Source organism: Myripristis murdjan, chromosome 16, assembly GCF_902150065.1.
Source record: "Myripristis murdjan chromosome 16, fMyrMur1.1, whole genome shotgun sequence".
NCBI classification, from domain to species: domain Eukaryota; kingdom Metazoa; phylum Chordata; class Actinopteri; order Holocentriformes; family Holocentridae; genus Myripristis; species Myripristis murdjan.
This window is the reverse complement of record NC_043995.1, coordinates 27,387,395-27,400,000: the sequence shown is the minus strand read 5'-3', so window position 1 is coordinate 27,400,000 and position 12,606 is coordinate 27,387,395. Positions and strand designations below refer to the sequence as shown.

At 43.9% G+C, this 12,606-nt stretch overlaps 1 protein-coding gene across 2 annotated transcripts in view; it reads left to right on the top strand.

The window, feature by feature from the left end:
- rftn1b (raftlin, lipid raft linker 1b) overlaps positions 1-12,606 on the top strand; it is a 110,278-nt gene that overhangs the window by 36,535 nt on the left and 61,137 nt on the right. For both annotated transcript variants that reach the window (XM_030072469.1, XM_030072468.1), the window contains exon 3: positions 7,782-7,959. In XM_030072469.1, the coding sequence (XP_029928329.1) occupies positions 7,782-7,959 (178 nt within the window). The remainder of the gene's footprint in view (positions 1-7,781; positions 7,960-12,606) is intronic.

The following is a 12,606-nucleotide window of genomic DNA, read 5'->3' as shown; positions in this document are numbered from 1 at the left end:
TAACACAGAGGAGAACAGAAGGGAGAGGGGGAAAAAAAAACACAGAAAAAAATGACGCTCACGTAGAGACAGAGAATAAGGTTAAAAGTAGAACAGAGCCTTTTGAAAGATTTTGCTCTCCTCAAACACAAAGGTGGAGACTGGAGGGAGCGGGGGGGGAGGGAGGGAGGAGGGCGCAGCAAAGCAAAGCGGCGAGAGAAACGGCGAGTTGATGGGGAGCGGGGCAGATTCCCCGCCGAGAGCAAAGGCAGAGAAAGGAGGCTAAATGGGCAGAGGAGCCGAGCGGAGAAACTTCCCCTCCTACGGCAGAGGAGTGAGAGGAATCGGAGCCGAGGGTGGGAGGGAAGAAAAAAAAAAAAAAAAGGGAGGTGGCGGTGGAGAGGACAGGGGAGTCGGCGGTATTTCCATTCGCTGCCTGTTTGAAAGCTAATGACACAGGCTGCTGAGACTGAGAGACGGTCTGCAGGTGGTCCTCGGCAGAGTGGAGGGCTCCTGAGGAGACTAAGGCCATTTTAATTGGACACTGAATAATGACATGATTCCTTGTCCAGGAAAATAGTGGGGTGGTGCTTTCCGCTCAAAAAGGCCAATTACTGTATGCACATGTGATATCGCTTTTATCAAGACTGTGCGGAGGCTCACAGGTGTGTGCCGTTTTTATTTTTTATTTTTTTTTCTCTTGCAGGATTTTTATTAATAGCCGTGCATAGGAAACGTGCAGTGCATTGTGCCATTGTAACGCCAGCGCTTTGGGATAGAGAACACATCAATGGGGATAAAAATAGGGAGGCCAAGGCTACAGTCATAATAAGCCCAGTAATATCGCCCGGTGGAGTTGCAGTCGAGTCAAAAGACAGTGGTCATTTGTCCTTCCTCTGTAGGCAGGTACTTACAGTCCTGCTTTGCCAAGCTAAAAATAAACTCTTCCTATTGCCTGTAGCAAAACAGCATTTTCCTCAACTTCTATCCAGTTCAAAGAAAATGAGGAGACTCTGTCGTCCAAGTCACAGTGTGCCAGTGTGAACGTGACAGCTGCTAATTGAGGCTTTACTAATAGGAGAAACAAACAATTCTCTAATCGCGAGGAGGCAAGAAAATATCACCGAATAAGAGATGTGCAGGATAGGATCAAAAATGAGTTGCAGCGGGTAGCTAATATATGCCAGGCTATTTTCTCCCCCATGCAAATGTAGTCAAACCATTTCTCCCAGAGGCTGTGCATAGTGTGTGCATGCGTGTGTGTGTGTGCGTGTGTGTGTGTGTGTGTGTGTGTGTGTGCTGAGCCAACGTGCTTCAATCTCTCAGCTTATTAATTTCATATTTACTCATTTATTTTTAAATGTGTTGACTGATGGAAAGGCGGCGGGCTGCAGCTCTGAGGTGCTTACAAGGCAGATGGGTTTGAGAGGGAACTGAGCCAGTGTCAAGTACAATTTCAATTCAAAAGTTGCTGGATATTTTTTTTTTTTTTTTCACTCCTGGTGGACAGTGGCATTTTATTTTTTTTTAGTCTTCATTATTCCAGGGAAAGACTGTCCTCACATGGTCTCTTTCAGTAAACCCCCTGTTTCCATATTTACATCGAGGAGATGCTCAGCACAACCACAGTCTGAAGGCTTGGCCGCTGCAGTCGGGGGTTAAATGCCATGCTCAAGGGCACGTCCACAATCTTTGCTGAGAGGGGAGAGAGAATTTCTCAATGAGCAGGCATTTCAGGGGAATTCAAACTGGCAAACTGGCAACTTTCCAGACATAACCCCCCCTCCCCCTCACATCTCGCCTCTGGGCTGCAGCCACAGGTAATTGTGAGGGATGAGTCGGGGAAAAGTGCACATCCAGTGTGGAAGGTCAAAAGGAAGTGGCAGGGAATTAAACGGAACAGGTGTTTATTATTTATTCTGCTCCTTAGATGAACTCGCCCGTGCATGCATATTCAAAGTGCATGTGTGCAACTGTGCATCCTCACGAGGTTCATACGGAGAGCTGGCACACACATCCTCTCACCTCTGCACTCGCACTTTCCCTTCATCGGGGCCGGGGCCAGTTATTTCATTTTGGCGTGTTTGTGCTTAGATTTTCAATACAGTTAGTTACCCTGTCTTCATTTGTCATCCTGATTTTTTCCCCCCTTTCTTTTTCTTTTGATCTGAAATACTTGACCCCTAATCATTCACATTCCTCTCTCCTGTTATAGCTATTAATGTTTGAATGAGCATTTAGACTAAGCCTGAGACGGCGGAAAAGGGGAATAACTTTTTTCAAAATTGAGTTGATGAATACAGCCATGATGAAATACGTTTGGGGTTGCAAGATGGCGAGGTGGGTTAAGACCCATCTTTAGGCCAGATGGTCCAGCTTCAACCCATGTGGCAGTGCACCTCTCCAATGTCATCACAGGAAAGTTTGAGAGAAAAAAAAAGACATCATAGTCCCTTCCACAGTGTTTGATTGACAGGTGATCTCTGGGAAGTGTGGTGCAAAAAAAAAAAAAAAAAAAAAAAAAAAAAAAAAGCAGTGACCACTTAGCACCAAAGATGTTATCCAAATTTAAGAAAATGAGGATCTTGCAGATTACTGAATGTATTTCATGCATGAATGTCTGCCAGGGCTGTGCAATTAATTGAAATATTATCAAAATCGCAGTATGGGCAAGTCCCAGGAGCTGCTTATTTATTTATTTATTTATACTTTTTTTTTTTTTTTATAAAAGTGACAAAATAGCATTATAGATTAGGTATTTTGGTGCTACAGAGATGCTGTTGCTACAAATCGTACTATCTGTATTACATATCCCTGCAAAAATCACATCGCCATCAAATATTTTAATGGTGTTATTGAGTGAAATTGAAAATTATGATACAAAAATAATAATTCCCATTAAAATCAAGAATCAAATTGCAATGGCAATAACAGATATCGCCATTGCAATTTGATTCTTGATTTTACAATAGCTGCAATATGATTGTTTTTACCATGCTGCTCGGGCCAAATGTCGTGATTATTGGAAAACTACAGTAATGCAGTACTTGATATGGATAAATTTTGATGATCTGACAATATACCAGTCATCCCATCTGAGCTCTGAGCTGCTGTCAATCACCATAAACAGGAAAAAACTGGCCAATCATCCTCCAGCGAGCTTCAGGACAATCTGTCAGTCCCTCCTCATATGTTCATATATGCATTTCCCCCCTTTTTTTTGTTTCCTCCTGTGTGTTTAATGGCAGTGTCGGTTTGATGGCTCTATGCTAACACAATTTTCTAGAAAACCAATTTGTTGGTTGTCAGCCAGGAGCCCTGTTTTCTCATTATTTGTCACAAAGCGATTTGTTCCCGTGAGTTTGGGCTCCTCTCTGTTGATATGTGAGAGAATTTCTTCCAGGGTAAACAAAAAAGACAGAGGGAAGTAATTGGCTGCCTATTTGCCATATAAGGTTTTAACAGATTGCCTGTCTGTCTGACCGGCCACAGACCCCTTCAAGGGCCTCAACATTTCACCGCATTAAACATCGGCATTGACTTTTCACATCCATACAGGAGTTATACGGTTGCTAATTTGCTCTCGTCTACCCAAACAAAGTGATTTTCCTTAGATAACAAGATTTTAGGTCCAAGTAAACATCCTTACAACGGCACAAGATTTAGCGAATCTTAGCACTGGGTTACATTTGGCTCTGGGGACAGCATGATAAATAAAATTCGGTCTGATAAATAAATGTAGAGCCTGTGTATTGAAAGGCCTCTGGATGAGATTATTAGCAGCTCACACAGTGATTAGAGCCAACTTAAGAAGTCGCCGGCGGCTGTGTTCCCTCTGCCTAATTGAAACCATTCCTTATTTACTCATCTCAACCGAGGGGTTCAGAGAGTAAGCAAAGACGGTTTCATTTTCGACTTAATATCCACCGCCTCATGAACCAGGCGCACACGCAATAGCTCCAGCGTGCCTCTGGGGAAAGGACAGGGTGTTCATGTTGCACCAAAAGGGAGAGGGAAGAAGGGAGAAAAAAAATAAAATCACAGATCACAGAAGGATTAATTCCATTTCCAAAGGCAGTCAGTGGTGGAGGAAGGGGTGGGAGGGATGGGAGGGAGGGAGGAGGAGCGGCGGGGGGAAACGAATACGTTTCACCCTTTTGCGATGGCGGCCTATTTCTTTGTGTTAATTCCTCCACGCCTTTTAACTTCTAAAGCTCCTGCATTGTGGCGCACTAGGACAGAGTGTGATTGAGAAATTTGGAGGGGTATTTTTAGCCAAGCAGTCACTGGCCCTAAGGGGACAGTATATGACTTTTTTTTTTTTTTTTTCCTTCTTCTTCTTCTGCTTCTTTAGCGGTTGCACAATGAACCTCTGGATTTGTGCCCAGAAGGAGACTTGAGATCCTAACTGAATCAGCTCTCTATCCACATCACAGAGGCTGCTTCCTGATTGGCACCAGCAGGCTTGTTCCAGAAATCCTTTTTCCCCCTTTTGCAGCGCTGATGGTGTACTAAAGCATGCTGAAAACACGCCACATCATTATGTTACCGCCTCACAAAACGCTAGAACAATGTCCTGCGTGTGTGTTTTGGTCGGCTTCGCGTGCCCGCAGGAGCTGCAGTGTGTCAGGGTGACATGTCGTCTTGTGTGTGTCAGTTTTTACCCTTTGTGGAAACGGCTGGGGACTACCAGATGACATGAAGAGGGATTATAGTAATCTGATTACAAAAGAATTACACTTGTAATCAGTTACTGAAAAGCCACCGTAATCACATTAGAGATACTGCTGAGAAACTGAGGTTTACTTGTTGATTGTGTGAAGACTGATGAAGGAAAACAAGTCCAGGCCAGTGTCACTACAGTCCAGTGTCACTTTTATGAATGAAAACTAACACAAAACGTAAAACCTTTGAAGGAAAGAACATTTTTATTAGCTGATATAAAAGCTTCCATGCAAAAAACGAAAAGAAAAGTACACTGAAACCACAATATGCATTAGAAAATGAATGAAAACAAAATAATATTTACTTTTTGTATTAAATGCAAGTGCAGTTTTAAGTCTGTGGGAATGTTTCCTTGAGAATTATTCCACAAATTTCATTATCAGTGATAACAATGCATTTGCTGAGGTCAGAAACATATACTAACAGTGAACAAAGGAAAAAATGTGACCTTTAATCCGACCTGAGATATGCATACATTAAAAATACTAAAAAATAAACTGAGGCACAGCAAAAAGTGAACTGAAAGTAATAATTTTCAGAAAATAAAACAAAACTTTATATGGAACTTATATGGAAAGAAAATGAAACTAAACTCAAACTGAAATCTAAAATCTTGACAAAATAAAAGTAAAACTAAACAGCCACATTATTAACTCATTAGTAACTCAGTTGACTTGAATCTGGCTCCTGAAGCTCACATCTTGTACAACTTGTAGACCGCCGTCTGCCGTTAACATTTGCCATCAATTTGTTTGTGTTCTTCATCGCTCTTCACCTCTGAGCAGCCCAGCTTTCTCTGATCAGGACTTCGAAACACACTGAAGCCCAGGCGGCATTCCTGCTTTGTGCCAACTTGGTGTTACACAACTAAGTGCAATTTTAAAAGACAGAAATTAGTCATCTGCAAATGATCACTGTTGGAAAGCACCTCTCTCAGCCTCGCTCAGGGACTCGAAGGTCTACAATTCCTCCAAAGCCATGTTCTCGCTCTTATCAGCATAACTGATTGTACCTGAGGCCACACACACATGAGCCGCGAGCATCGTGTGTCAGAGTCCCGGCAGTTCGCCAAGGCCACGCTTGCCCTCCCTGACCTCCCTTTGAACTCCTATACTTTGACTGTTCCCATGGATCTGAACCTTTCTTTCTGTATGGTCCCATTGACTCCAATTAGCCGCAGCGACATTTCCCACGTCTTGTGACAGCTCGTACAGACAACCAGACCTCCTCTCCCTCCCTCCGCTCCTCTCCCCTGTCAGTTCTCTCGTTCTCCATCCAGCTCTTTGTCTTGGCGCTCTCCCACGCACCCCAGCTGTTTGGCCTGCAGTAAATGTCGCCTCGCGTAGCGCACTGCTGGGATCCCAGCCGTCAGGCATCCAGGGCCAAGCGCTGTCTTGGTCTCGGTCGCTCTTTATCACTGTCTTTTCCTCTCTCTTTGCTCTCTCTCTCTCTCCCTGTCTGTCAGTGTCTTTGTTTTTTTCTCCTTTATCATTCCTGTCCATCCTGTCTTCAGTCCCACTATCAAGCTTGGTATCTCCTCTCCGTTCTATCTAATCTCTCCCATCGCGCTCCCTCCCCGTTCCCTCCCCTCTCTTGCTCATTACCATACGTCCTGATTGGCTGATGCTCCCTGACAGAAGCTGTGTGTGGCTTGTTGTAACACAGCTGGTTGCTCCCGGAGCGAGGCCATCACCGGCGGCTGTCTGCTGCAGGTTTTCCACATTTCAGCCCCCCAGGAGGGCTGGGAGGGAATTGTGCTGAGACAGAGCTTTGCACAGCAACTCCTTGCCCAACTTTTTTTTTTTTTTTTCCAAAACAGCCAGCCACTTGCTGATTGCTGCTCATTAATCTCAGGCCCCTGTCCGCTCTTCTTGAACAGTTAAGTTGAATTGAGAGGGAATGAAAGCAAGTGTCAGGATAGAGATGCTACAATACAGAGCCTTAGCAATCAGCCCTGATTGGATTTTGATCCAGTCTTATTAACTCCCAGATTGAGGGGATGGGGCGAAAAGCATGATGCTAATTGCCAAAACAAACTGGGAATGGCTCTAAAATCAGTGTTGATATCTGAATTGCAAATCTGCACATAGTGGGATATTTTTGTAAAGCAATTTTCCTCCTTGTCTACCAGTTTGGTGCCTCTCGATCGCAGTATCGCTGTCGGGCATAATCATTACAGAGAGTGTCACTGTAGGCTCCGTTTGAGCAGGACATGCTTGCAAAATGCATTTGCTTGGCTGTACCAGAGCAGTTCTCCAGTCATAACACGAAGACCCTGACGAGAACTCACACGCGGATAAAAACTGTTGAAATCAAAAAGATGAAGAGTGGCAGAAAAATGAGTGTCATACAGTCGAGATGGCCTCGTTGTTTTCTTTTTGTCTTTAATTGCTGAACGTGCGGACCTGAGACAAGTGCATTTTTGTCAGAATCCCCTCACTTTCTCTGCAATTGTAACATCGCAATCTCACTTTGTGGATGCTTTTATCTTAAGACCTTTACGGCATGAATACTGATGAGGTGCTCCGGTGGGAACGTAACTTCCTAACAGTGTTAATGCCATGCTTCCTCCATCAAGCCACATGGAGGATGGAACCACGCCATGCTCTATTCAGCAGTAATCTGCAACATTTTTGTATAAATACGTGTCAGTTGTGCTGGTCTCCGTGACTGATTGATATAATTCATGCTGATTCAACCTTTTCCAAGTTCATGAAAGCCTCTACTAATGCTGATTTGAACATTTGATGGCAGGTACGTCTTTGCTGGGAACCGTTCTCTGATGCACAGTGAGCGAGGCATTTTTATGTTCCCAGCAGCAACAGCAGCCTGCAGTATGAAATAAGTAGAGGAGGAACTGGGTGGTTAGCATGAGCATGATCAGCGAAAGCCATCACGACTGACTGAACGAACAAAAGAGCGCCACATACAGGAGCTCCATCGACAGAAAATCAAAGGAAAAAGTCATGACAGTAATGTTTAGCACCAGAGATGTCACCAAAAATGTCACGCCATGTGTTTATTTTTCCCCATGTGAAGTGTCTTATTGTCTTACATCTCTTCTCTTCCTCCCTCAGGTGGGACGTCCACGCTGCGTCTGTCCTCGGTGCGGGAGCTGCCCGGCCAGCTGCAGGAGCTCTACCAGCAGGGCTTCATCCTGGCAGCCGTTCACCCCTTCATCCACCCCTGTGGTCCAGAGTCCAACAGCCCCCAACACCAGCTCTACCGGGCCATCCTGGTCCGACTCAATGATGGGTAAGAGACGTATGACGGGATCCGTGAGAGTCAGCATGCTTGATTGGTCCATTTAGATGTATATTTATTTCAGGCATGCATCACAGTGAAGGGAAAATTCAAATTCAAAGCTCCACCCACGGTATCTGCAGATCATTTAGTTCTTACAACTTCAGTTAGGAAGTTTACTTTACTTTATTCGAGTATACACGTCTGTGAAATAATTGATTGTATAACCATTGCAATGCTGTGTCGATTTTTGACGTACTTTTATTATGTTCTTACAGAAGCACATAATGTGTAAAGCTGTTTTTCATTAGGTACATACACAGTATTTTTTGTATAAGTATGGATGTTTCCCACAACTTAACACAGAGGATGATTTGCTGGAATAAGGCCACTGGGACTGAAAATTCAAAAGTTTACAGATGTAGCTGTTATAAAAGCCACTTTAGCAAACATGCCTCCTGTGGCTAATAATGTGCTAATCCACATTAAAGAGGATTTTTGGGGGGCAGATCACTTTTGAACTCCATCCAGGTGACAAAAACAGTTTATTAACCATTTGTTTTTTTTTATTTATTATTTATAGCTATTGTTTTGCATTTAAGAATTTTATGGGGTATTAGTCAGTATTTAGGATAATTGCATACTGGGGGATGTCTACAATGGCAACCACCTTATAATCATTGAAGGGTCAGGCTGCATTTTACAGCCAGCCCACAACCATCACATCACTGCTATCTGCACTGGAGCGCCGTAACATCTGTTTGTGGCTTAGCAAGCTGTCATGCGGGCAGCTGCATTTGGACGTGAATCAGCGATAATCTCGCTCCTCTATCTCCAGCTCTTTCAATGCTTCGTCCAAAACCGGCTGGACGGCCCAAAGTCACCCCTGCCCCCTACATCTGCCCTCCAGCCCTTTTGCCCAAGCCCCTCCGTCCTGGGAACTGTGGGGGTGGGCATCCACTCAATTCGGGGCAGGGGGCCAGGGATCGGCTCCAAGGGTGGTTGAAGGGCATGGAGGGTGGTGCAGGTTGGAGGAGGGTGAAAGCTGTTTTGCTCTTTTGTTGGGCAAAAATCACCATGTTTTCAAGAATGTAGAAGGCAAAATAAAACCCTTGTCTAAGGTTTTGAATGGGTTTCAAGGTCCCAGGGGTGATGAAATGTAATCAGCTTATTCAGGACCATTTCAACTCTTCGTTCAAGTTAAAAGATGGTGATCGATATGATGGAAGTGTTTTTTTTTTGTTTTTTTTGTTGTTGTTCTTCTGGCAGCAGTGAGGTGTAGATAGGCAGTCCAGCAGCTGAAGCCCCAGTGGCTGATCTGCCTGCCTCTGAAGCCCAGCGCTCATCCTGGCCTGTTTACCATAAGCCTGTTCACTGAGATGTGTGTGAGGATGTGTGTGCATACACGTCTGTCTGTGTGTGTGTGTGTGTGTGTGCCCGCCTCCCCTGCAAGGTTTTCCAGACAGCCATTGGGCCTTCTTTTATATACTGTCTAATTGTGTGTGTGTGTGTATGTGTGGGCTACATGTGTGATGTATATGCAAATGTGAACGTGCATACTATACGTGCATGTGTGTGTGTGTGTGTGTGTATGTGTGTGTGTGTGTGCATCTGTCTTTGCATGTGAATGTGCATATGCATTTGTGTGTATGTGCATATTGTACAGCATGTTTGCTGGTAAACTTATGCATGTCACTGCCTCTGTCTCACTGTGTCTGTTTACGTGTGTGTTTGTGGTGATGTGGGTCGCTTCATTTTTGTGTGTGTGTGCATGTATGTGTATGCCTGTGTGTGTGTGTGCGTGTGTATATGCAAGGTTGTTTGTGAGTATATGTGTCACCTGTAAGTGTGTGTGTGTGCCCGTGCGTGCCTGTGTGCATGTGTGTTTGTGTCACATTAATCTGCCAAACAGTGTAAATCCCCAGACTCGCTGCCGCTCAGTTTATGGGCCAGGAATTCACATCAGGTTCTTCACAAACAGATACGCAATTGTGAACGTCTGCAATCCGTTCCTGTAAATTTACTGCGCATCAACGGCCCACATTTACAATCTAGGCATTTAACTGACACTCCCATTCAGAGCGACTTACATGAGCACAGCGGAAGAATAAGCTCCTGTTACGAGAACACCAGTGCAACCAGTGGCAATATCAAAATATAACACATCAGACAGCGAAACGTCACTGTAATCACATTACTTTTTTCCTGTATAGTGCAGGAACGGCATTATTCTGACACTTTCAGCAATCACATTACAGTTACTGATCCAACAGAGTGGCTGCTGCTCGTGTTACATTTGTTTAGCCTCTTGAGCTTCTTTTTGGCGCAATATTTACAAAAAGATTCCCATCGTCTTGTGCTGCCTTCATGTCATATAGGAAATGTAAGACTTTGGAGGACAGTGCATGTGAACAAGCGAAACAAGTGGGGAATGCAACCCAGAACATTTGGTTTTAATGCTGTGGTGCTGATCTTGAGAGAACTGAGATTGAGATTTTGTCATCATTTGGAGTGACTCTGCTGGAAATGTGGGTTCAGCTCTACATGGAACCCATGTGAGCCTGGCACAGTCGTATAAGGGTGTAATGCAACAGCCATGTAACTGTTTAGTTTTCTTGAAGGCCAGACAATTAATTCATTATTTTTAAGACTAGCAAAGAGTGATGTGTTATTTACTAGTTTCTGGCAGTGGAATGACCGTATGAGAGAGAAATGATAGGTGAGGAACGTAAAATAAGAGCTGGAGACAAAGAAGCAATTTATTTTGTTGTTTTGAGAAGGGTTATTGAGTAGAGGAGAGGGGATGTGATTCAGCGGGGAGACTGTGGCATGAGGGAGCTTTTGAAAAGGCGAATTTAAGATAAGATAAAAATAAGATGGAACTTTATTGATTCCTGTGGGGAAATGAGGTCGTTGCAGCACCAAAAGTAATAGCATTCAGCCGGGGAAGAAGAAAACTATAACATAAGCGTTCAATAATATTTGAAGTAGGCAATAAAAAAAAAAAAAAAAAAAAAAAGGAAACAGTAAGAATAGTAAAAATAATAAAACAATAAAGACAAAAAGCAATAAAATAGGATAAGAGAGCAATTGAGCGGCTATGTAAACATATGTTAGTGACAATCTCAGCACTTTGCAGAGGTATGCAGTAAGCAGGAATATGTGCAGTGGAAGGCCAGTGCAGCATATAGACAATACATGATAATGTGTTTTTTATGTCTGTGCCATTTGTTTAACTTTCCCCTCTTCTTGCCTTTATTCCTGGTCATTTCTGCACACAGTAAGCATAGCTGGAGAAATCAGGGCTCATTTTCCTCCCTTCAGAGGAATCCATTTGCTGCCATTCTTTCTCATAGAGAACCAGAAGCCACTTCTACAGACTTGAAATTGAATTGCCCCAGCTAGATAATCTATCACAATAACCAAGGAACCTTAATTTGATTTTGCTCAAGTTTCTGTTTCATTGTTAAAAAAAAAAAATGTCCACTGGCGGAAAAAAAAAAAAATCTTCACAAACATGTCACCTTGAAAAATTTATTGTCTCATCCTCGTATTTGGGGCATCTTTGTTAGGACGGGACAGCAGTTTCTGTCAAGAGGTTGACACCATAAAGTTTGTATTTAAAAAATGAGGAATGAGCAAATGTTTTAAAAAAAAATCTAACTCCTGGGCGTCCCGGTAGCTCACCGGATAAGTCCTGATTGCAGCGTCCTGGGTTTGAATCTGACCTCAGGACATTTGCTGCATGTCATCGCCTCTCTCTCCCCTGCCTTTCCTGTCTCTCTCTACTGTGACTATCAAATAAAGCAGAAACACCAGAAGAAATAATCTTTAAAAAAAAAAAAAACTCAAATTACAAACAAGATACTTGACTGGGGGATATCTAAACTGGACGTAGGTCGGCGCTCAGCGAACTGTCGTAAATGTAAGAATAAATAACTTCTATAAATATCTACATGGAAATAGAGCTTATTCCAAATAAATGAATGCAGTGTAAACACAACGTTGTTTTTTCAGCCTGCAATGTAACTTGGCTCAGACTCGACCAAGGCTGTAATGACTTCAGCCCGGGATGAGCATAAACAAACCAGCCGGTCACACTGGGGAAGGTTGTGTAGCTGAAATGCATAACAACTTATCTGCTGTGCCGTGTGCCCTCCCTTCCTGAACATTGTGTCCATTAGTAATCACCTCCTATGCTGTGGCACATAGCACCTCAGTTCCACTTTCAGTGTACACGGACATCCACAGAAGGCAACAGTCCAAATGGCCCACAGACGTTTTGGCTGCACAAAACCGGACAGCAGAAATATCGATTCTGTATGAAAAGGCTACGGATGAATGGGCTCCTTCTTTTTTTCCGCAGACATGCTTGCCTAGCTCCAGAGAAAAAGACACCATGAGGGGGAGAGAGAGATGAAGAAAAGACGGTGGGCGACAGGGGAAAGAAGGGGAGGTAGGGGGTCAGGGCAGGAGGGAGGAAATAGGATCACAGCTGGGGTGTGAAGGGAAAGAAAGAGGGAAAGCGAGGGACATGGGAAGGGATGAAGAAGGCGAGAGAGAGAGAGAGATAGCAAGTGAAAAGGGCACAGGAGTCTACCATCCTTTGACGGCCCCAGTCAAAGCGGGGCCTGGCTTTATCTCCAGCGTCTGTCACCG